The following is a 26,774-nucleotide window of genomic DNA, read 5'->3' as shown; positions in this document are numbered from 1 at the left end:
AGGCATCCCAGGTGTGTGTGTTGCTTTATAATTTATATACTACTTACATTTCCTCCAAGGCCCCAGTCCGTATTCACAACTCACAACTTATGCCAGTCCATTTCTTCTGAATACCCTCTTATCTCTTTCCACCCTTAAGCTAATTGGTTTTTGTAGCTTTTCTAGGCCTTTCCCAAACCTTTTTCTGTCAGAAGTATCGGTCCATTCATATATTCTCCCAAAGTATTTTGTTCCCACTGTAAACAACACTTTCCATATTACAGTTAAGTATTTACATGTTCATTCCCAAGTGGACTATGAGTTCCTTATGGGAAACATACATAGCTTACTACTCTATATCTACAATTGACATTAATAGCTTGAAATATTGATTTAGGTAGGCATACACGAGGATGGAAGCCATATTTTATCAACTCAGATCTGACTATGGTAGGGGTACCTGGGTGGCTCAGTCCATTGAGCGACCAACTCTTGGTTTTGGCTCAGGTCAGAATCTCGGGGTTGTGAGATCAAGCCCCACATCAGGCTCCTCACTCAACACGGAGTCTGCTTGGGATTTTTGCCCTCCCTCGCCCTCCCCTTCTGCTCCTCCCCCCTCCCTCACCGCTTGCACACGTGCACACACTCTCTCTAAAATCAATCAATCAATAAAATCTTAAAAAAAAAAAAAGATCTGACTATGATAAACTTTTTCCTGGGCAGAGACTCAGTAGCTTTCTAAAATTTCTTTCACAAGGGGAGTTAGTTGGGTAAGAGAACAATGAATTGTTGTGAACTCTTAAGTTACTACTATTAAAACAATGGGGATGGGAGAATCGAGGAGATGTTAAAGGGTACAAACCTACAAGTAGAAGAGGAATAAATTCTGGAAATCTAATGCACACCATAGTGATTATAGTCAACAATACTGTAATATATACTTTGGAGTAAGAGACTAGATCCTAAATATTCTCACCACAAAAAAGTGATAATTATGTGATATGATTGAGGCATTAGCTTTGGTAATCATGTTGCAACATGTATACGCATTAAATCAACATGCTGTGCACCTTAAACTTACATAATATTATACGTCAATATATCTCAATAAAGAAAAACATGATGAGTTTATTCATCTCATTAAATAGAAAAACTCATTTTTTGTCCTCACGTGTAGTAACATTTTCCCCAGATTAATTTCAACAAATAAGTGCTCTCAAATACTAAATGTACACCTTATTTTTCAAACTGAAAAGTGACGGACAGACTTTATATCTCTAACTCAGGGGCACCTGTGTGGCTCAGTCATTAAGCATCTGCCTTCGGCTCAGGTCAGGATCCCAGGGTCCCAGGATTGAGCCCTGAATTGGGCTCCCTGCTCAGCAGGAAGCCTGTTTCTCCCTCTCCCACTCCCCCTGCTTGTTCCCTCTCTCACTGTCTCTCTGTCAAATAAACAAAATCTTTTAAAAAAAGTAGTATCCCTGGCTCAATATGGATATAATGAACAGTGGACTAAACCAAAAGTTAAGAAATGGTCCCAATATTTCCATTAAGGTCGATTGGATGAATAACGACGCCACCAATTTTAGCAGAAACATACAAGATGTGGGTTTTGAGTTCAGTTTTTGACATGTGTAGTTGAGGTCTCCAAAGGGATATTCAATTATATTAAACATTAGGCCTAAAATAATTTTAGATTTGAAAAAGGGCACAATAGACTTTCTTTAACATTAATGTGATAATTAAAAAACAAGAGGCTCGGGTGCCTGGGTGGCTCAGTCATTAAGCGTCTGCCTTCGGCTCAGGTCATGATCCCAGGGTCCTGGGATCGAGTCCCATATCGGGCTCCCTGCTCAGTAGGAAGCCTGCTTCTCCCTCTTCCACTCCCCCTGCTTGTGTTCCTGCTCTCGTGCTCTCTCTATCAAATAAATAAAAATAAATAAAATCTTAAAAAAAAAAAAAAACCAAGAGGCTCTTTTTTTTTTTTAATTTATTTGACAGAGAGAGACACAGCGAGAGAGGGAACACAAGTAGGGGGAGTGGGAGAGGGAGAAGCAAGCTTCCCACGGAGCAGGGAGCCCGACGCGGGGCTCGATCCCAGGACCCTGGGATCATGACCTGAGCCGAAGGCAGACTCTTAACGACTGAGCCACCCAGGCGCCCCGAGGCTCATTGTTTTTCTTTTTCTTTTTTATTAAGAATTTTTAGGAGTTAGAATTACAACAAACGCAATCTTTCCATGTTTTGGCCCTTAATGTTAAGTCCTTTTAATCTACACCTTACCTGAAGACAATGAGCCCTTCTGATGTGATGCATGCTGCAACTGGAGAATATGAAAGCAGTCGTTTAAGCAGTTCATAGTTGCCATGGAAGTAGCTTTGAGCATTAAGAGATCCTGGTCCAAGGAACTAAGATGGCCAGAAGCAGGAAGGCATTCAATTCGTCTCATTAAGTCTCTCTGTTGTCCTTCAGCATGAGACATCATCTAAGGAAAACAACAGTTCTGTGTGTCCCACCCATGATTTCTGTGTATCACGTATACATACAGTTCCCATTTTAATTACCATATTCAGCTTCTGAGCCATTTTTAGGATATATTAGGCTTGGAAATCTATTTTATGTTTGGCTAGTCTCAATGAGCACTATTTAATAGTGCTTATCAATTGTGCAAAAAATGGTGATCTTTGGCAGCTGCACTTTTTCTTTAAAAGCAACAAAGCTCAAAAGCTTTGACAAACCTTTTATTAACAGTATACATTTGTACAAGTCATTAAAAGAACATTCTGATCATCTTCAATAGCAGCGTTAAATATTTCATTACAAAGTAAAATTAGTTCCCACTCTGGGCTCTTAACCTCTTTCTTCTCAGCACCTCTGGTCAGGCTCAATTTGAACATACAATAAGAACATGATGGTTCTCCTGCTTCCTTTTCTCAAATCTAACTTTCTGGTCCCATTAGCCTGACTGTGCAGCAAATACTGGATATAAGCTTTTCAGGTTAAAAGAGTCTAATACACTCTGCTTCGATCAAGAGCTCTGTCCACTTTTCCTAAGAGAGCCAATAGAATAACAATGCTTGATAAGCAACCAAATATTTTTAAATGAAAACTGAATTTATTATACTTAATTACTCAATTGTGACCAGAAGGTTCTCAGATTGCCTACCTTTTAGACACTATTTTAATTCATCTATAATGGACAGACTCTTTTAGCTTTCAGAGGCACCATTCCAGGTGATTTTTAACACAGTTCATCAGTGCGCCAGGGAAAGAGAGATGCAAATATCCTACCAAACAAATCAAGCGTGTAGTACACGAAATAGCCCTTGAAAACATGTGTCATAGCAATGGATCAAACATTCACCTTTATCAGAAAAAAAGGTTTCTAAATGAAAAGTGTGGATATGAAGATATCTACATGTACACATTTATACATGAATATATGTGTGTGCTTTGTGTGTGTAAAATATTTTGTATACAAATGTTAGGACTAACTTCCAGTAATCCAAACTTACGAATAGTACAACCACTCTTGTCAACAGTTCGGCAATGTTTACTAGAGTTAAATAATTTATAATCTATGACTGAACAATTATACTCTTAGATATGTAAACAACAGATATGTATATATGTGTTCAGCCGCACCCGCCAACCTCTAGAGAGGAGAGGGGCTAGTGGATGAATTAATCACCAACAGGCAGTGATTCAGTCAATCATGCCTACCTAATGAAGCCTCCATAAAAACCCCAAAAGGGGAGGTTCAGAGAGCTTCTGGTTGGTCAACACCTGGAGGTACTGGGAGGGTGGTACAACCAGAAAGGGCATGGAAGCTCCAGGCCTTTCTCCCCTTATATCTGTCTGTTCCTGAATTCTTTATAGCAGGTCAGAGGCACAGGTGACAACATCAACCTGCAACTGGTGTCTAAAGTGGGGGCAGTCTTGTGGGATCTGACACTATCTCAGATAGTGCTGAAACTGAATTAAACTGTAGGACAGGCAGCTGGTGTCCACAGAGAACTAGAGAATTGCTGGGCGGTGGAAAAACTCCAACAGTTGGTGACCAGAGTACAGAACTGCAGAGTGTTATAGCAGAGCAGAGGAGAAACATAGGAGAGTTAGACTTGGAGATATGTGGTAGACATCCTAAAAATTAAAAAAAACAAGCCATCACCTCAAAACAAGCCAAAAGTATTTACTGCCAATTATAAAATCTGAGCTTTAAAATGAAAAGAATTTTGGGAAACCTTTATCTGTCACCATAATCTTGACAACTTCCCAATACTGAAAGGCTTTTCTAATGAGACTGGTGAGGACGTTAATGAATGGGAATTTTTGATGTTGAATGTTAAATAGATCACCATCTCCAAGACTTGCCTAACTCGGTGAGATGATATTTTGACTAATGCATGGTGTTACAAAATCATGCATAGATTAAAGATACATTCCAAGTACAAGACGGACCAACAGATTTTCATGTAACAGAACATCAAAAGTTCATGAATATATATTAGATTCCACAGTGCATCTAACATTTACGAAACTGCTACTAAGTTTTTGTGCAGTACCAAAGAATAACCACAATTATCTGAAAAGGCAATTAAAATATTTCTCTACTTTCCAATCACATACCTGTGTGAGGCCACTCACTACATAGACATCTATTAGCTGTACCAAATTTAACCTGGGAATATTTAGAACCTAACAACTACATCCTTTATTAACTAGAATTATTTAGTACTCAATTTGAAAAGAACAGGGAAATGGTGAGATAAGGCAACATCAAGGATTTAACTATTCTATTTTTGCATATGTTTGAAATTGTCTATACAAAATTTTTTTTTAAATCAATTGTTTGGCCATATTGTCTTCCTAATAGGCTTAAAAACTCTTTTGATCATAAATGTTACATCAAAGGAGTCTTACTTGAGAAATGAAAGATATAGACTGAAAAATGAGAATGTACCTAGGAAACTTAGGATACCACAGAAAAGAAACTTAGGACATCACATATAACCAGGGAATCTTTATGACTTAAAATTTATCTCCGCATAGTAGACAGAAAACATCTGAGGGTCCCAGAAGACACAAACAGGATTTCAACTTTTTTTTGTGACAAAACCAAGCAAGTTAGGTCATTTTAGCATTTTAATTTGACTTCAATTCATACTTACTTCTCTGACTTCCACAAGATGGTCTGGAGGTAAGTGAGCTCTTTTGTTCACTGATTGTAGTTTGGAATGTCCAACATTAAAAAAAGAAATGGCATTTTGACTTGGTCTCCTCTGGGATATAGGAGAATTACCACTAGATGCAAGTGAGAAGCTTCGTGATTTCAGAGGGGGATTATTCTATTAGACAAACAAGGAAAATCATTCGTTTTCCAAAATTTTGGTTAACCCTCACCTATTATAAATACACTTTAGGCCTACACATGAACAGTTTTAAAAATTAAATTAACCTCAGAATTGACTACAAGAACATTTCTGAAAAATGCTAAAATTTAAGGCACTCAAAGTTTAAACATCTGACACATCCAACAGTAAAGTTGTAATTTATTTAGAAAATTGATTATAGGTTTGTGCTGTCGAGAATATTTTTTCACATTTTACAAATATTAGAACAAGAAATTTCTAATTTCAGATTTTTAAATACCATGACTAAAGCAAAAATATTCAATATAGTACATTTTCTAATCTAACTAGCAAGTATCTTTGGAACAAACTAGTACTTTCCAGGCGCCCCACAAACTAGTACTTTCTGATCACTGCCAATGACTACAATCTTACAGTAGGAGTAAAGCTTTTGTGATGAACTTCCTGAAGATTGGGCAGTAGGCCTAAATCACAAACTTTTAAAATTTACTTATGGGGAAAAAACACTAGGCAAAAAAATTTGGGGGGCACCTGAATGGCTCAGTCATTAAGCGTCTGCCTTCGGCTCAAGTCATGATCCCAGGGTCCTGGGATCGAGTCCCACATTGGGCTCCCTGCTCCATGGGAAAGCCTGCTTCTCCCTCTCCCGCTCCCCCCTGCTTGTGTTCCCTCTCTTGCTGTGTCTCTCTCTGTCAAATAAATAAAATCTTAAAAAACTTTTTTTTATTTTAAAGTCAATCTATCACCTATGCATACCTAGGTATGGAATCCTTCAACTATGCTGCCCAGATACTAGTTTTCAGGTATCTCTAACCTCAGATTTCAAGTAATGAGACCAACCTGTCCACCTTAAAAAGTAAAAAAAAGTTCCAAAGAAGATATACAAACGATCAATAAACATATGGAAAGATCCTCAACATTATTAGTCATTAGGGAAATGAAATCAAAACCACCTCACATACACTAGGATGCCTATTACAATTAAAAAGGGGGGCCAGTAACAGGTGCTGGTGAGGATATGGGAAAACTGAAACCCTCAGACACTGCTGGTGGGAATGTGAAATGGTTCAGTCACTCTGGAAGACAGTCTGGCAGCTCCTCAAAAAGTTAAACAGAGAACCACCATATGATTCAGTAATTCCACTCCTAAATATACACCTCAGTGAAATCATGTGTTCACACAAAAACCTAGACACAAATGTTATTCATTAATAGCCACAGAATGGAAACAACCCAAATGTCCACCAACTGATGAATGGATAAACTACATGTGGTGTATCCATATGATGGAATATTATTTGGCTATAAAAAGGAATAAAATGATACATAAAATGACATGAATGAACCTTGAAAGTATTATGCGTACATAAAAGACTAAAGGACAAGTAAAACTGGACATTTAATTAAATTTGCTTCTAACTCTGAAAAAAATTACGTGAAGTATAAAAAGCCAGACACAAAAAAACCACGTATTGTATGATTCTATTTATATAAAAGGCCCAGAATGGACAAACCTAATCCTATGGATTAGGAAATGGATTAGCGTTTGCCAGGAGTTTGGAAAGGGGAGAATGTGAGTGCCTGCTCACAGATATGGGTGTTTTGGAGGGTGATGAAAATGTTCTGGAACTAGAGAGGTGCGATGGTTGCACAATCTTATGTATATATTAAAACCAACAGAATTGTACACTTTAAAAAGGTAAATTTTATGGTATATCAATAGTCTTGGAATTTAAGAATACAAGAAAATAAAATAAAACATTCTTTTCCCCCTTTTTATGCACTAATATCATATATGAGTCCACATACCTTTCCAATAGCTTCAGTGTGATGCTGTGTACATATCTGAAGTCGGCTAACCCAGTGTTGTCGTTCTTTAGCATCTGTGGCTGATAAAAAGAATATAAAAGTTATTCACTTTTACATTTATTTTTGGAATACAATTAACTGTCTACAGCATGAAGAACAGATGCATAATTGAAAACCAGGAATTGGTCCTACTCTCCCTAGAATAAATGTCCCCTACTGGAGGGAGGGAGAAAAAAAGGCCCAAGCATCAACTTTGTTAGGTAACACCATAGCTGGATATGGATATTTCAGAAGGAGGGTAAATTACATGCAGCTAGGCAGGAATATAAGACTTGACGTGTCTTAAGTTTCTCATAAAAATATGCTCTTACTTAAAGAAATAACCTTTATTAAGCATTTAATGTGTACTCAGTATTTTCAGATCTCTTGCAGCATGCTCAGTTAGGATTACCATTATATTTTATGTGCATCAATTAAACAAAAAACACGAATTAAATTTACCTAAACAAAAGTTACACTTTTTAAATGAATATGAACATTTTAATAAATCCCAGCCATGTGTATTAGTTACTAGAAACTTCAAAGAGGGCATGTAAACCAAGTCAAGAAAAGGGGTAAAATACAAGGCAGACATAAAAAATACCATTTAAAGAAGCTATGTTTTTAGGTTTTTGAGTAATCAGGGTTTGTCTACACAAATATTTTACAGGGGCCAATTGTAAACACACTTGTTCATTGTGCCCCTTGAGAAAGCTTACTTATTAAAACAGATTTCATAAATTCATAAGCAATTCTGAGATTTTGGAATATCCTATCTACATATCGATGACAGTAGTTTCTGTTTCCAAAACTCAAATGAAGGCAGGGAAGTACATCAACTTCTCAAGGGAAGAAGAAAATCACACTATTAATTCTTGTATCTCGATCATACCTCTGAGTTTATACTGTTCCCCACTGGCAGCATTTACAGTGAAGGTGTGAGAGTCCTCATCACTAGGTGATATTACAGCTCCTGCAAGCTGCAAAGTACCTCTGGGTTTTTGATTTCTAGACTGCTCATTCACAAAGTACTCCAATAACCCAGCTTCATTGTTTAAAACAAAAAACCTGTAATGATTCAAAAAAGAAAAGTCATAATTTTTAAACATTCTCCCTAGTCAAACTAAATCTCAATCACATTTTGGAGTTCTTGCTATTAAAAAAATAAAATTCAAGGGGTGCATGGGTGGTTCAGTCGGTTAAGCATCTGACTCTTGATTTTGGCTCAGGTCAGGATCTCAGAGTGGGGAGATCCTTTCTTTCTCCCTCTCCCTCTGCCACTACCCACCCCCATCTCCCCCTCTAATAAACAAACAAACAAACAAAATTCAAAAGCTGTTCAAGTACTTGGAAACACGAGGCCGAATTTCCCAGCAATAAAGCTTATTGAGAAATTGAATGAATTTAATAAACGACATAAAACCTTGAGCTGAAGTAAAGGTACTTAATAGGGAAGAGGCATACCAGATAATGCAAAAAGGAAGCAAAGATAGAGTATCCTTTCAGAGGAAAATTTCTTTCTCTCCAGAATTCATTAATAAGGAAGGTAAATAGCCCAAAGACAAATGGTAGTGAGACTTTTTATTTAAAATTCACTGGAAACAAATCAAAACATGAACTCTGAGGATAACTAAATGCTGGGTAAGGAATGAGTCTGATTTAAGATTTAATCAGTGAAATATACAATGAGAATAATGTCAGGGTAGAAGGATTTTGTGAATGTATCATTAAATAGGTCACAACTAACGATTACTTACCCTGTTTAAAAATGTAAAAGCTGCAACTGGAGATGGAGAAACATAAGGAACTAGAAACTAAATGATGAAATACTGATACACTTTGGAAAAGAATTTGATGTTATGATTTCGTTCCAGATTAATTACTTTATTGAGATTTCAATTTAAGTAATTCAATAGTTCTTTTTAAAAAAATCTAAAAAGTTTCAATTTAAAAAAAATAATGTTCGGGTTCGGAGCAGTTTGGCATTTTATGTTTCTGGGTTCTAGAACATTAGACCGTAAGATGGAGTTCAAGGTCCTAGAAGATATTGTCTTAAGCAACAGGCAACCATATCATATCAAACTGGGAGAAAATGGAAATCAGCTTTCTCTTCAAGGAAAGAAAAACTGCTGAGAAGCAAGCAAAATTTGAAAGTGGTTGCCTGAAAAGGGAGATGGAAAAGCAAAGAACTATTGTTTTTCTTGTTCATCTTTTAACATGCTTTTAGCATGATTTTTAAAATTACGTTCCCATATTTTATTTTAAAAATTAGCATTTTCTTTCATTTCATTAATTACTAGAAGAGTCATACACTTTTTCATGTGTTTACTGACCACCCATAGTTCTACTTAATGAACTGCTCATCACATTTTGCCCATTTTTAATAGGGTTTTTTTTTTTAAGATTTTATTTATGTGACATAGAGAGACACAGCGAGAGGGGGAACACAAGCAGAGGGAATGGGAGAGGGAGAAGCAGGCTTCCCGTGGAGCAGAAAGCCTGATGCGGGGCTTGATCCCAAGACCCTGGGATCATGACCTGAGCCGAAGGCAGAGACACTTAACGCCTGAGCCACCCAGACGCCCTTAATAGGGTTATCTTTATTTTCCAAAATATCTGAAGAGATTCTTTGAATTACCACAAGATAGTCACTGACGTCATCTTCAATTTCTTAAAACAGAAGCATAAAACACAAAATGCACATATGAATCTGCTATGGTCTGAATGTGTGCCCCACAAATTCTTTATGTTGAAATCCTAACTCCTAAGGTAACAGTATTAAGAAACAGGGCCTTTGGGAGGTGTTTAGGTCATGAGGGCGGAACCCTCAGGAATGAGATTACTGCCCTTGTAAGAGAGACCCAAGAACTCTTCCTTGACCTTTTTTCTGCCATGTTCTCACACAACAAGAAGTCTATGATAGGAAGAGGGCCCTTACCTAACAATGTGGGCACCATGATCTTGAACTTACAACCTCCACAACTGTGAGAAATGTTTATTAGCTACCCAGTCTGTAGTATTTTGTTATAGCAGCCCTAATGGACTAAGCAATGAATCTACTACAAAAAATTCATCAAATAAACAGAGAAATAAACAGAAGGGGTGGGTTAGTAAGAAAGCAATCTCATCAAGATACTAAAAACCACTGAATACACTTTAAGTGGGCAAATTGTATGAATTGTGCATTGTATTTCAATAAAGCTGTTAAGAAAAAGAACAACAAAAATGGAAGGAAGGAAGGAAAGAAATCTCTTTCCATCACTCTAAATGTAAGTACAATTCATCTCAAACAGACAAAGAAAATTTAGACAAACAATATGTTTGAAAATCTCAAGTTTGCTGTGAACACATATTTCTTATCCCAAAAGTATTACCACAAATTTATTTATTTTTTAAAGATTTTATTTATTTTGAGAGGGAGAGAATGAGAGAAAGAGCACGAGAGGGAAGAGGGTCAGAGGGAGAAGCAGACTCCCTGCTGAGCAGGGAGCCCGATGTGGGACTCGATCCCGGGACTCCAGGATCATGACCTGAGCCGAAGGCAGTCGCTTAACCAACTGAGCCACCCAGGCGCCCCACCACAAATTTTTAATACAGGAGGCACTCACCTAAATATACAGAAAATAATGGTGAGGAGGGATTGGTGGAGTCATAGAAATAACCAATAACTGAACAGCATGGTGACTATAGTTAATAACACTGTACTGCACATTTGAAAGTTGCTAAGAGTAGATCTTGAAAGTTCTCCTGGGTGGCTCAGTTGGTTAAGCGACTGCCTTTGGCTCAGGTCATGATCCTGGAGTCCCGGGATCGAGTCCCACATCGGGCTCCCTGCTCAGCGGGGAGTCTGCTTCTCCCTCTGACCCTCTTCCCTCTTGTGCTCTCTGTCTCTCACTCTCTCTCTCTCTCAAATAAATAAATAAAATATTTAAAAAAAAAAAAGAAAGTTCTCATCACAAAAAATTTTTTTAATTATGTATGATGAGAGATGTTAGCTAGACTTATTGTGGTGATCATTTCATAATATATAGAGATATCAAATCTGTTGTATGTTGTACACCTGAAACTAATATGTTACATGTCAGTTATACCTCACTAAAAAAAATGAGCCAATAACTGATCTTTTTAATACCAAGATGATACTATGGGTCCAATGCAATAAGAGAGCACTTTGGGCTATCTTTCATTATATGTGGATTAATCCAAATGTTCTTCTTCTATCCCTTTTATGAAGAGAAATTTTACAAGATGTATAGTTTGGAGATAGAAAGGCAATCCACATAGTGAGGAAATTTAACAAAGCCATTTTGCCCAGAAGGGTAGCAGACTCTTGGTGGAAGCATTCTGAACAAGTTGGCCTAGCCAATAAATGAAGAAAATGTAGGAAGAAAGGTTAAATGTAACAGGGAAACAAGATTCATCATGAACCTTCACATGCAGGAAATTCAGCTAAGTTGTTAAAAGAAAATGCTGTTACAATTGGCAAATAACTGCTTATTTTTTGCAATTTCAAAATAACACACTGTCAATTTGGGAAAATGACTAATCTTTGAAATAACCCACAACTTAAAGTTAAATATCATCAAAATGCAACTTTAATCTAAAAATATTTTGACTTGGGGAGCCTGGGTGGCTCAGTTGGTTAAGCGACTGCCTTCGGCTCAGGTCATGATCCCGGAGTCCTGGGATCAAGTTCCACATCGGGCTCCGGATCAGCGGGGAGCCTGCTTCCTCCCTCTGACCCTCTCCCCTCTCATGCTGTTTCTCTCTCTCGCTCGCTCTCTAATAAATAAATAAATAAAATCTTTAAAGAAATAAAAATATTTTGACTTGGAAGTCTATCTTACTGTGACAAAAATAAACTTGAGAAGATTTTTGGGAGGAAAGGCAACCATGTGCCATATTCTGGCCATCCCAGGATTTTAATGTTCTGTGTCTACAGACTTCTAAGCCAGATGGGAAGCAATCTCACCTTCAGGAATTAGAAGTTAAAGTGGCAGGAAGTGGGTTCAGGAGACGGTGTTGCTGCTCTGTACTTTGCTAGCCTACCACATTCCAGAGCAAGCAGTTATTTAATCAGCATGCCCATGGTGGATTTCTCCAAGCTGCTACAAGTCAACCTTAGTCAAAACAGAAATGGATTGGAGGGAAATGGTCTTGAATATCTGCCATAGGTGCAGTGCTCTTATTACTTAAGCTACACCTGCAGCATATGGACAAGAGTGGCTAGGCATGCCAAAGAAACTAAGCAACCAAGCCGAGGGTCCTTGAACATGGTCTTACCCTTTCTGTTCACCTTTGATCATTCAATCTACATGTTTCATGCTGAGGACCCAGTATATCTCTGCTGTACCACAGGACCTCCAGCCCAGCTGACATAAAATAAAAATGGAAGATGGAAGTTTTTTTTTTTAAGTGGGGCTACAGTTTGGGCGCCTGGGTGGCTTAGTCAGTTAAGCGTCTGACTCTTGGTTTCAGCTCCAGTCATATTCTCAGGGGCGTGGGATCCAGTCCCATGTCGGACTCTGCGCTCCCCAAAGTCTTCTTGAGATTCTCTCCCTCTCCCTCTGCCCCTCCCCCAGCAGACGCGCATGTGCTCTCTTTCTCTCTCAAATAAATAAAATCTTTAACAAAATAATAATAAAGTGGGTGTACAGCAAACTGACAAGGTGAGAACTCTCTCTGATGGGGTAAGTTGGTAAAAGTTTCTGTGTTCTCTCAGAGCAAACAGGGAGGAGTTTACAAGTACTTTCTAGTGCTGCTAAAAACTGGTCTCTTATACAACTGGAGGGATTATGTCAGGAGAGGCAGTGCCCCTCCCTATCCTAGACTGTTTGCTTGGATCTGCTAACTCCAGACAACCAGTAGCCAATGGATCTTTTTGGTGGGCTCCCTCATGCAATGATAAACACCTGCCACTTCTTCCTATGGTCTCAAGTTGCCACTCACCTGAAATGCCATCTTGAAATTATACTAAATTTTATTTATTTATTTTAAAAAGATTTTATTTATTTGACAGAGAGAGACACAGTGAGAGAGGGAACACAAGCAGGGGGAGTGGGAGAGGGAGGAGCAGGGAGCCCAACACGGGGCTCGATCCCAGGACCCTGGGATCATGACCCGAGCCCAAGGCAGATGCCCAACGACTGAGCCACCCAGGCACCCCTATGCTAAATTCTATGTTTGTGTATGTTTTGGAGCTTTCTTACCTTGTTCCCCTTCTGAGAGTTTCTCAGTATTATTCAATATTATAATAAATGACAATTGTTGGATATTGGGGGAGAAAGCTAACCTATCTTCCTTTTAAGAAAGAGAACAAAGAATAGTGTGAAAACCAAAGTGACATAAAAATTTTAAAAATTAATATTCTCAGGGCATCTGGGTGGCTCAGTTGGTTAAGTGTCCAACTCTTGGTTTCAGCTCAGGGTCATGAGGTCAAGCCCTGTGATGGGCTCTTCGCTCAGTGGGGAGTCTGATTGAGATTCTTTCTCCCTCTTCCTCTGCCCCTTCCCCTGCTCACATACTCTGTTTCTCTAAAATAAATAAAATCTTTAAAAAAATTAATATTCTGTATGAAATCTGAATATGAGCCTTCAAAAAATTTCAAAAACCTTAAGTGAAAAATACAACATGAAAAGACTCCCTTGACTTTACTTTTTTTTTTTTTTTAAATAAAAGATGGGAACCCTGGAGAACTGCCCTTTTAACTTCAATAGGGATGATTCCCTTCTAAGTTTTCATATCCAGCTTTGATCTGCCATATGATCTCTAACTTCCTGCCTGTCACTCTTATTTGGATTACCTAATGTCACTTCCAACTAAACACAGCCCAAACTGCCCTCTCTGTTAAACAATCACCTTTTTATCAGTGCTTCTCCTATTCTTTTAAATGTTTAAAAATCATTCTTTTATAAATTATGTACCATTTTCAAGTTGTTCAAGGTAGGAGAGCAAATTCAGCTCCTGTTATTTTACCGTAGCCAAAAGCAGAAGCATCCAAATGACATGTGAATTAGAAGCAGCATGATAATATAAAAACATAGACTTTGGAGTCAGAACTGTCTGGGTTCAAATTCCAGTATTATCATTTTTAAAAAGCTTAAAACCAACAGTGAGATACCACTTCACACCTATTTGGAAGGTTATTATAAAAAAAACCCAAAAAACCAAAAAACAGAAAATAACAAGTGTTGGTGAGGATGTGGAGAAATTAGGACCCTTGTGAACTTCTGGTAAGAATGTAAAATGATGTAGCCACTACGGAAAACAGTATGGAATTCCCCAAAAAATTAAACATAGAATTACCATATGATCCAGTAATTCCAATTCTGGGTATATACAAAAAAGACATGAAAGCTGAGACTTGAACAAATATTTGTACAGCAATATTCATAGCAGAATCACTCACAACAGCCAAAAGGTGGAAGCAACCCAAGCATCCACTGACGGATGAACAAAGAATATGTGGTACACACATGCAATAGAATATTAAGATCTTTAAAAAAAAGGGGGGTATTACTCAGCCTGAGAAAGGAAGGAAATCCTGACACATGCTACATCATGGCTGAACCTTAAAGATATGATGCTCTTTGTGAAATAAAGTGAAATAAGCCAGGCACAAAAGAACAAATACAATATGACTTCATGTATTTGAAGTACCAAGAGCAGTCAGAGCATGGACACGGAAAGTAGAACACTGGCTGCCAAGGGCCTGGCAGAGGGAGGAATGGGGATTAGTATTTAATGGGTATAGTTTCATTTGAGAAGATGAGAGAAATGCTACAGAGAGACAGTGTTGATGGTTGCACGACAATGTATGCATTTAATGTCACCAAACTGAACACTTATACATGGTTAAAATGATAAATTTTTTGTACATTTTGCCACAATAAAAAATAAATAAAAGTTTAATCCCCCTGCTCCACAACTACCAATTCTACCCTGGCTTTGCTCCTTACTGACTGCCTGTGTCACCTTGGACTGGATATTTAAACTCTCCAAGATCCCAGAGAAGTTTGAGAATCCTGCACAAAATAGGCACCTAAACACAAATTTATTTGCTGCCTCCAAACCATCCTAAAAGCTTAATCACTACAAGTATTTTAAAAAGCCCAAGGCAGGTGAACAAGTAATTATAAACCTAATATAATAGTAACTTTTGTGTATTGTCAACACCTCAATAAAGGGTTGGGGAAACTGACAGCTACAAACAAAAGAATGAAACTAGATCACCTTCTTATACCATATAGAAAAATAAACTCAAAACGGATTAAAGGCTTAACTCTAAGACCTGTAACCATAAAACTCCCAGAAAAAAACAAAGGTGGTAAGCTCTTTGACACTGATCTTAGCAATATTATTTTGGATCTGTCTCCTCAGGCAAGGAAAACAAAAGCAAAAATAAACAATTGGGACTACAACAAACTAAAAAGCTTTTGCACAGCAAAATGAAAGAGCAACCTCCTAATGGGAGGAGATATTTGCAAATGGTATACCCAATAAGGGGTAACATCTAAAATATGTGAAGAGGGGCGCCTGGGTGGCTCAGTTGGTTAAGCGACTGCCTTCGGCTCAGGTCATGATCCTGGAGTCCCGGGATCGAGTCCCACATCGGGCTCCCTGCTCGGCAGGGAGTCTGCTTCTCCCTCTGACCCTCTTCCCTCTTGTGCTCTCTCTCATTCTATCTCTCTCAAATAAATAAAATCTTTAAAAAAAAAAAAAAATATGTGAAGAATTCATAAAATCCAATGTAAAAAAAATATTAAAAAAATCCCAAACAATCCACTTAAATTTAAGTGAGCAGACAACCTGAATAGAAATTTCTCTAAAAAAGACATACAGGGGCGCCTTGGTGGCTCAAAGTTAAGTGTCTGCCTTTGGCTTGGGTCATGATCCCAGGGTCCTGGGATCAAGCCCCACATCGGGCTCCCTGCTCAGTGGGGAGCTTGCTTCTCTCTCTCCCTCTGCCCCTCTCCCTCCGTCCCTCTCCCTCTGTCCCTCACCCCTGCTTCTCCCTCTCCCTCTGTCCCTCACCCCTGCTTATGCACTCTCTGTCTCTCTCTTGCTAGCTCTCAAATAAATAAAGAAAATCTTAAAAAAAAAGACAGGGGTGCCTGGGTGGCTCAGTTGTTAAATGTCTGCCTTCAGCTCAGGTCATGATCCTGGGGTCCTGGGATCAAGCCCCACATTGGGCTCCCTGCTCAGTGGGGAGCTTGCTTCTCCCTCTCCCTCTGCCCCTCCCCCCCGCTTGTGCGCTCTCTCTCTCTCTGTGTGTCAAATGGATAAAAAAAATCTTTTAAAAGAAATAAAAAATAAAAAGGACATATAGAGAGTGCCTGGGTGGCTCAGTCGGTTAAGCATCTGCCTTCGGCTCAGGTCATGATCCCAGGGTTCTGGGATCAAGTCCTGGATCAGGGTCCCTGCCCTGCAGGAAGCCTGCTTCTCTCTCTCCCTCTGTCCCTCACCCCTGCTTGTGTGCTCGCTCTCTCTCTAGCTCTCAAATAAATAAAATCTTAAAAAAAAAAAAAAAAAAGACATGGGGTGCCTGGGTGGCTCAGTCGATGCTAAGTATCTGTCTTCAGCTCAGGTCATGATCCTGGGGTCCTGGGATCAAGCCCCACATTGGGCTCCCTGCTCAGTGGGGAGTCTGCTTCTCCCTCTCCCACTCCCCCTGCTTGTGTTCCTTCTCTTGCTGTGTCTCTGTCAAATAAATAAATAAATAAATAAATAATAAATAAATAAAATCTTTAAATAAGTAAATAAATAAATACAGACATACAGATGGCCAACAGGCACAGGAAAAGATCCTACTACCACTAATCATCAGGGAAATACACATCAAAACCACAATGAAATATTACCTCACAGCTGTCAGAATCGCTAGAATCAGAATGACAAGAAATACACATACTGGCAAAAATGTGGAGAAATATTAAAAGCAGGAAAACAAAACTGGAAGTATCATAATTCCAGACTTCAAGTTACGTTATAAAGCTACAGTACCCAAAACAGTATGGTGCTGGCACAGATCCACAGGATCAATGGAACAGAACAGAAAACTCAGAAATCAATCCACAATTATATGGTCAATTAATCTTCAATGAAGGAGTAAAGAACATACATACAAAAGAAACTGGACCACTTTCTTACAGTCTCTACAAAAATAAATTCAAAATGGATTAAAGACTTAAATGTGAGACTTGAAACCATAGAAATCCTACAAGAGAGCACAGGCAGTAATTTCTCTGACATCAGCCATAGCAACATTTTTCTAGATGTCTCCTGAGGCAAGGGAAATAGAGGCAAAAATAAACCACTGGGACTACATCAAAACAAAAACCTTCTGCACAGCCAAGGAAACACTCAACAAAACTAAAAGCAACCTACTGAATGGGAGAAGATATTTACAAATGATATATCCAATAAAAGGTTGGTATCCAAAATATATAAAGAACTGATACAAAGTGTTGGCGGGGATGTGGAGAAAAAGGCACCCTCTTGCACTCTTGGTGGGAATGCAAACTGGTATGGCCACTGTGGAAAACAGCATGGAGGTTCCTCAGAAAATGAAAAACAGGACTACCCTATGATCCAGTAATCGCACTACTGAATTTTTACCCCCAAAATACAAAAACACTAATTCAAAGGGATATATGCACCCCTACATTTATTGCAGCATTATTTACAATAGCCAAATTATGGCAGCAGCCCAAGTGTCCATTGACAGATGACAGATGAATGGATAAAGAAGATGTGGTGTAGATATAGATACGCGTGCACACACACACACACACACACACACACACACACACGGTATACTACTAAGCCATAAAAAGAAATCTTGCCCTTGGTGACTTCCTGGATGAACTTAGAGGGTATTATGTTAACTGAAATAAGTCAGACAAAGACAAATACTGAATGACTTCATTTATGTGTGGAATCTAAAAAACAAAACCAACAAACAAAACAGAAACAGATTTATCGATATGGAGAACAAACTGGTGGTTATCAGAGAGGAGGGATGGAAGGATAAACAATATAGGTAAAGAGGATTAAGAGGTACAATCTTCCAGTTATAAAATAAGACAAAGGGATATAATGTCCGGCATAGGGAATACAATCAATAATACTATAATAATTTGGTATGGTGACAGATGGTAACTGGACTTACTGAAGTGACCATTTTGTAATATACATAAATATCAAGTCACTATGTTGTATACCTGAAACTAATACAATATTGCATGTCAATTATTCTTTAATTAAAAAAATATTAACTTCTGAGGCATCTGGAGGGTGCCATCTGGACAGATGTCAACTCCTCTCACCCTCTAAAAAGGAGAATTCATCAGACTTTAAATAACTGTAAATTCTTCTCTAAAAGGTTTCCCATCCATGTTTGTACAGAAGTAATATCAGAATATAAAATTATCAGTCCCACTTTTGGTCTCTTAGGAGAGAGATGTGACACAGGATAAGCACTTACCTGTATTGCCACCCAGTGACAAGGTTGGTGTACTTCATTAGGTAGCCATATACATTTTCCATGTGATCACTGTTTCAAAAAGATCAGAATGCACCAAACAGTCAATAAAAATTAGAAGAACTATCAGGAAGTTAACTGAACAGTTTTAAAAATAGCTATAGATACACATGCGTTTTACAAATGCCTCAAACTTGCTTCAGAAGATTTATAGATTAACAAAGAGGTATTTAATCCCCCAAATTTGATATCCATACGTCTTTATTTTACCAGATTTCTTCAGAATATAATCCCATGTAAATTATTATATTAATACTTCAAATAGGAAATCATTATATAAACATAAAATTATGCAAACATAAAACAAATATACTATAAATATAATTTTAAATAAAAATATTTTATAACAATTCAATACTAAAGAAATAAAATAGTTTTATGGTTCTAGAAAGCCAAAAAAGGTCTCTAAATTGAATAGTGCCTCCTCACTCTGGTGGGACACATAAAGAGGCCAATCTGTTCTGTCTCTGATTCTTTGGGCTTCCAAAATGAAGGTCCTGTTTTTGACGAGAGTGTGACACCTCACTCCCGCTCCACATCAGACAGGTATGAGGCAAAACACTCTCTACAAGTTCTGCCATAGGAAAGATTTTGATCGAGGCCTTACTACAACTGAGTTTTACTTCCTGCCCCATTTTTTCACATATTACACATATATTCTGCTATAGTGGTTCTTGAAAATGCAGTCTCTCACTGATATTTCTTTTCCTAACATTTTAAGGTTCCTTATACTTATGAAAAGTAAAGTGAGACCTACATTGACATATCTTGTTGATACATTCATTTTTTATTTCATAGTTTACATTAGAATTCCTTTAAAACTCACCTGAAGTTTTAATTTTACACTATAAAATGCAATGGATATTCATCACTAATTTTCTTTACTATCCCTAAGTCACAGAGCATACTTGATAAAATTTCAGCTAACCAGCACAAAGGAAACTGGAAGTGTGAGGCGACCGGCAACCTTTAAAACATGGACATATTAAAGGCAAAAAGCAAGGAAGAGCTGGCACAACTAATAGAACAAAGTTCAAAACAGATTTAGCTTGATCTCAGTGACAGATAAAAAGAGCTGAAGATAAAGACTCTCTCAGGAAAACGAAATGACCAAATTGATTATAAGATTCTTGTAGCTATTACTGGGGAGTGAGAAGGGGGATGCCTCAGGAATAAACTCAATATTGAGTGTCTTTCTAATCTCATTTCTTCAAAGTGCTTGAAAATAAAGATCAAATCTAAAAATAAAGAATTGAGCCCATGACTATGTTATTTTTTTCTATATTTTTCTTTCATTCTAAGGCTAGCACGCAATACTGTTTATTAAGTGAAACTACTCAAGTCCTTTGGGTTTTATAAGGTCACTACTCTCAAGAAGACAAAGGTTATCCACTTCTAAAATGCCAACCTTATATGTTATGTCATGTTAAAACTGACAGTAGCAGCTAAATTCTCATTTCAATACTTTTTAGAGCCCACATCTAGAAGAAAGGATTCTCTGGAAACCCAGTCCCTTGGGTTTTTGCTAGAGTTCCTCTAGTTACAGCCCCAGGTCACAGTAAAGCTATTTCTTTCAGTTCCACTGGTACTTAAAAAAAGCATGAAGATATTTTTATTGTCTGGCTCCCACATCTTTCCCAAGCTTCAGGCTTAAACAGCTCTTAGGGGTCACAGGAATCCCAATGCTCATGGATTTTGCCCAAAAATAACTTCCCAGAGTTCTTCCTCTGTTTTAGGTATTTAACACTCAGCTCAGCTCCCCTCAACTGTTTTTGCCCTAAAAACATTCCTTCAATTGTATGTGGACCCTAAAAATAAAAAAAGAATAATTTTTTAAAGAATTTTTTTATTTTTAAGTTATCTCTACACAAAATGTGGGGCTTGAACTCACAAGTGCTCCATTGCCTAAGTCAGCCAGGCACCCTAAAAATGATTTTCAAAAAAGATCTCATAGATATAGAGAACAGACTGATGGTTGCCAGGGGTGGAGTAGTAAGTAAAATGGATGAAAGTGGATAAAAGATACAAACTTCCAGTTATAAAATAAATAAGTCCTGGAGATATAATGCCCAGCACAGGAAGTATCTTAAAAATACTATATTGCATATTTGAAAGTTGCTAAGAGAGCAGCTCTTAAAGGTTCTCATCACAAGAAAAATGAAAGTATAATATGTATGGTGATAGATATTTACTAGACTTATTGTGGTCATCATTTCACAATGTATACAAAGATCAAATTAAGTTGTGTACCTGAAACTGATATAATGTTGTATGTCAATTATATCTTAATTTAAGAAAAAACTTATCTGTTCGTTCTAACCTGTATTTTCCTAACTTATTTATTTATTTATACATACATACATATATACATATTCCTCATCCATCCACAAAAAGCCTAAGGTGCCACACAACCTAAATTAAATATTTCTTCGAAGTACCAAAACATTCCATAATTCACCATTTTTGGTTTTCCGAACCCTTATAATCTAGTTTCTCTACACCAAGCCTTCATAACCATACTATGACTATTAGCGTAGGATAAAAATATTACAACTCAATTATAGTTCAATTCCTCTGGTTTTAAGACAATTATATATATACAGTTTTTAAAGATTTTATTTATTTGACAGAGAGACACAGCGAGAGCAGGAACACAAGCAGAGGGAGTGGGAGAGGGAGAAGCAGGCCTCCCACCGAGCAGGGAGCCCGATGCGGGGCTCGATACCAGGACCCTGGGATCATGACCTGAGCCAAAGGCAGAAGCTTTACCTGAGCCAAAGGCAGACGCTTTAACGACTGAGCCACCCAGGCACCCTGACAATTATATTCTTTAAATGCGTACGTGAACTGTGGAAAGAATCTTTCTTAAAACCTCAGTACAACTAAAAAAAAAAAAAAAAAAAAAAAAAATTTCATTTCTAAGTAATTGAAGATAATGCCTCATCTCCTTTACTTTTGTCCAGTCTCTCATATTACTAAAGCTAATCCTCATTTTGGTCACATCTAAGTTATTTACATCAGTCATTTCAAAGCTACCAATGATTTTTTAACAGTACAATTCTGGTAGCATCATTCCTGAAATAAAATTAAAGTATATCCTTATACTTGTATTACAGTAATGTTTTATGTTCAATTTTTAAAATGTTAATATTTTATTGATGCTTGTATCTAAAGAGTTAACTTTCTCACAAAAATTACAAGGGTGATACTGACATGGCTATGATATTCAAATGTGCAATTAATTATAAACTGCAGGCCTGCTTTTACTTCATGAAACAGGCATCTGAGGCTGCAAAGAATCAACTTAAGAATTAAGAACATCCTATTCTTTGAAACAGCTGGTTGGCCCGGTCCTGCTCTCTCTCATCCTTCCCTTCCCCGGTCAGTGCAAGCGGCAGATGTGAAACAACTGCGCCATCTGGTGGCCCTTATAAAGAGCTTTGTGAGTGAACACCTTTTGTTCACTCTTCCCTTTCTCCTCTTCCCTCCTTATAAATGACTCTTCATGTAGTACCTCTAACCCTTATGCTTTGCTCCCATTTAAAATGTGTGAATTTTGGAGAGGTAATATGGCTGAGGAGTAGGTCGACCCTAAGCTTGCCTCCTCCCTGGAACACACCTTGCTAAATATCAAATCACTCTGAACACCCAAGAAATCGACTGGAAGTCTTAGAGAACAAAGCTGCACATCTACAAACCAGAAAAATGACCCATGGAACATAGGAGCTGCAGAGTTTGTGGGAGAAAAGAGCCATGGGCACTGCCCAGGGGAGGGCGCCCTGACAGTGGAGGGAGCATAAAGAGAGGAGGAAGAGAGAGAAAGCACAGGGGGAAAAAAAAAGAGTAAAAACACATGCGGGGGGCTGAACAAGAAAACTAGTCCCCAAACCATGGATGGGGAGAAAGGAGAGGGTTACAATACTGCCAGTTTTCTATAAACAGTGAAGTGCAGATTTTGAAGTTTCTGAAGTCTGAGACATTGCCAGGTTTGTGCCTGGGGAACGGAGCGGTGCTTCAATGGGAGAGCAGGGCTGAGCCCCAGCAGCAGACAGCCTGAGGATCCCCAGGGTCACACAGGGAGAAGCAGTACCCCTGCTTGGTGTGCATTTGGTAGAGGTGACACGGCCTCTCCACGGGCAAAGGGCCCTGCAGGCACCATCAAGCTGTCCCACTCACCAGTATAGGAACAAAGACTCCGACTGAGGGCTGCAAACCCGGCACCAGCTGCGTGTTGTGATCTACAATAAACTCCAAACTGCTGAGAAATGGCGCAGCTGTCTCCTGCGACAAACTGGCACTGGCCACAATTCAGGGAGACCCTCCCCCAGAGGATCAGTGCGGGTCTGTGCCCCGGGGGGGTCTCTGAAGTGCGGGATTTCGAAACACAACCACACCCGAGATAAAACACAGGAGTGCTGCACCGTTTGGCAGGAGGACAGCGACGACACAGGGTGAAGGCGGGGATGTGACAGAAACCAGTAACAGAGTCAGGGTCATCACTGGGCATCTGTGAGGGCTTACTTTAGAGAGGCGGCACACATTTCCTGCTCTGGAGAGAAGAGGTCAAAGCCATTCCCCCCTCTCCCCTAGCTTGATCCATCTCAGTGAGATAAACAGCGCCACCAAGTGGAGAATGGAGCCACTACATCAAGCCCCGCTCCCCTTCACCCTGCAGGAGCATCTCCACTAGGACAATTCCACCTGAGAATCAGAGCAGCAGGCCCTCCACCAGGGAACCAGCACAAACCCCCTCACACACCAAGTCTACTGACCACAGAGTGCTGCAAAGCTTCAGCACTAAGGGAAACAGGACCTAGCATCCTTTGGGCTTTGTTTCTTTTGTTTTTATCTGTTTTTGTTGTTTGTTTTTTAGATACAGAATGCAATTTTTAATGTTTTAATTGTATTATTTTATATACATTTCTTTAATTTTTTTCTTTTTCTTTTCTTTCTACCTTTTTTCCTTTTTTATTTTATTTATTTATTTATTTATTTATTTATTTATTTATTTATTTTTAAAGATTTTATTTATTTATTTGACAGAGAGAGACACAGCGAGAGAGGGACCACAAGCAGGGGGAGTAGGAGAGGGAGAAGCAAGCTTCCCGCCAAGAAGGGAGACCGATGCGGGGCTCGACCCCAGGACCCTGGGATCATGACCTGAGCCAAAGGCAGGCACCCAACGACTGAGCCACCCAGGCGCCCCCCCTTTTTTTTTAAAGATGTATTTATTTGAGAGAGAGAGAGAGAAAGAGAGAGCATGAGTGGAGGAGGGGCAAAGGGAGAAGAGATAGAATCCTCAGGCAGACTCCCGCTGAGCACAAAGCCCAATGGGGAGCTGAGATCATGACCTGAGCCAAAATCAAGAGTTGTCCCTTCAACCAACTGAGCCACCCAGGCGCCCCTACCTTTTTCAATCAAGCTTTCCGTAACAAGCGGACCAAAACATACCTAGGATCTAGCTTCCTTTATGTACTTTTTTCCTTTTTCTTCGATTTTTAAATTTTTATTTTGTTTTATTTTCCTTTTTTTGTCTCTCTCTAAAATAACAAGACAGAGGAATTCACCTCAAAAGAAAAGAACAGGAAAAAATGATGACCAGAGATTTAATCAATGTAGATATAAGTAAGATGTCTGAACTAGAATTTAAAACAATTATACGGGGCGCCTGGGTGGCTCAGTTGATTAAGCGACTGCCTTCGGCTCAGGTCATGATCCTGGAGTCCCAGGATCGGGTCCCGCATTGGGCTCCCCGCTCAGCGGGGAGTCTGCTTCTCCCTCTGACCCTCCCCCCTCTCATGCTCTCTCTATCTCATTCACTCTCTCAAATAAATAAATAAAATCTTTAAAAAAAAAGAAAAAAAAAGAAAAAATAAAACAATTATACGGATACTAGCTGGGCTTGAGAAAAGCACAGAAGACACTAAAGAATCCCTTACTGCAGAGATAAAAGAACTAAAATCTAGTCAGGCCAAAATTTAAAATGCTGTAACCGAGATGCAATCTCAAATGGAGGCTACAAAAATGAGGATGGACAAAGCAGAGGATCAAAGCAGTGATACAGAAGATAAAATTATGGAAAATAATGAAGCCGAAAAGAAGAGAGAAAGAAAGGTAACGGACCACAACAGTAGACTTAGGGAATTCAGTGACTTTTTAAATTTAATAACATTTGTATCATAGGCATTCCAGAAGATGAAGAGAGAGAAAAAGGTGCAGAAGGTGTATTTGAACAGATTATAGTTGAAAACTTCTCTAATCTGGGGAAGGACACAAACACCAAAGTCCAAGAAACACAGAGAATTCCCATTAAATTCAACAAAAGCTGACCATCGCCAAGGCGTATCATAGTCAAATTCACAAAATACACAGACAAGGAAAGAGTCTTGAAAGCAGCAAGGGATAAAAAAGTCCTTAACCTACTAGAGAAGACAGATAAGGTTCGCAGCAGATCTGTCCACAGAAACATTGACAGGCCAGAAGTAGTGGCAGGAAATAGTCAATGGGCTAAATGGGAAAAATATGCAGCCAAGAATTCTTTATCCAGCAGGGCTGTCATTCAGAATGGAAGGGTTAGGGACAAAGACTTTCCCAGACAAACAAAAACTAAAGGAGTTCATGACCACTAAACTAGCCCTGCAAGAAATATTAAGCGGGGGGGGGGGGGGGGGGGGGGGGACACGACACACCTCTTTGAGTGGGGAAAAAAGACCAAAAGCAACAAAAACTAAAAAGGACCAGAGAACATCCCCAGAAACACCAACTCTACAGGTAATACAATAACACTCAATGCGTATCTTTCAATAATCACTGTTGGGCGCCTGAGTGGCTCAGTTGGTTAAGCGACTGCCTTCGGCTCAGGTCATGATCCTGGAGTTCCGGGATCGAGTCCCACATCGGGCTCCCTGCTCGGCAGGGAGTCTGCTTCTCCCTCTGACCCTCTTCCCTCTCCTGCTCTCTATCTCCCATTCTCTCTCTCAAATAAATAAATAAAATCTTTAAAAAAAAATAATCACTCTCAATATAAATGTACTAAATGCTCCAATCAAAAGACAGAGGGTATCAGAATGGATAAAAAAACAAGATCCATCTATATGCTGCCTACAAGAGACTAATTTTAAACCTAAAGACACCTACAGATTGTAAGTGAGGGGATGAAGGGGCGTCTGGGGGGCTCAGTTGGTTAAAGGTCTGTCTTTGGCTCAGGTCATAATCCTGGGGTCCTGGGATCAAGCCCCTTGTCAGGCTCCCTGCTCAGTGGGGAGTCTGCTTCTCCCTCTCCTTTTGCCCCCTACCCCCCTCCCCTGCTCATGTGCTCTCTCTGCTATCAAATAAATAAAATCTTAAAAAAAAAAAGAAAAGAAAAAAGAAAAAGTGAGGGGATGGAGAACCATCTATTATGCTAATGGATGTCAAAAGAAAGCTGGAATGGCCATCCTTAATATCAGACAAACTAGATTTTAAAACAGAGACTGTAATAAGAGATGAAGAAGGGCATTATATCATAATTAAAGAGTCTATCATTCAAGAAGATCTAACAATTGTAAATATTTATGCCCCCAACTTGGGAGCACCCAAATATATAAATCAATTAATAACAAACATAAAGAAACTCATTGATTACAATACAATAATAGTAGGGGACTTTAACACCCCACTTACAGCAATGGATAGATCATCTAAGCAGAAAATCAACAAGGAAACAATGACTTTGAATGACACACTGGACCAGATGGACTGAACAGATATATTCAGAACATTTCATCCTAAAGCAGCAGAATACATACTCTTTTGGAGTGCACATGGAACATTCTCCAGAAGAGATCACATACTGGGTCACAAATCAGCCTTCAGAAGTACAAAAAGATCGAGATCATACCATGCATATTTTCAGACCAAAATGCTATGAAACTTGAAATCAACCACAAGAAAAAATTTGGAAAGACTTCAAATACATGGAAATTAAAGAACATCCTACTAGGGACGCCTGGGTGGCTCAGCTGGTTAAGCGTCTGCCTTCGGCTCAGGTCATG

The 26,774-nt window shown here is 38.8% G+C and overlaps 1 protein-coding gene across 1 annotated transcript in view; it reads right to left on the bottom strand.

Annotated features, from left to right (window-relative positions):
- The window catches only part of OSBPL11 (oxysterol binding protein like 11), a 94,946-nt gene that overhangs the window by 43,961 nt on the left and 24,211 nt on the right, over positions 1–26,774 (bottom strand). The window contains exons 2-6 of the mRNA XM_027586794.1: positions 18,685–18,753; positions 8,092–8,267; positions 7,161–7,240; positions 5,151–5,327; positions 2,263–2,464 (exon numbers count right to left, since the gene is read on the bottom strand). Of these exons, the coding sequence (XP_027442595.1) occupies positions 2,263–2,464; positions 5,151–5,327; positions 7,161–7,240; positions 8,092–8,267; positions 18,685–18,753 (704 nt within the window). The remainder of the gene's footprint in view (positions 1–2,262; positions 2,465–5,150; positions 5,328–7,160; positions 7,241–8,091; positions 8,268–18,684; positions 18,754–26,774) is intronic.

The sequence above is a fragment of the Zalophus californianus genome, chromosome 1 (assembly GCF_009762305.2).
Source record: "Zalophus californianus isolate mZalCal1 chromosome 1, mZalCal1.pri.v2, whole genome shotgun sequence".
NCBI classification, from domain to species: domain Eukaryota; kingdom Metazoa; phylum Chordata; class Mammalia; order Carnivora; family Otariidae; genus Zalophus; species Zalophus californianus.
This window is presented reverse-complemented; position numbering and strand designations above follow the sequence as displayed.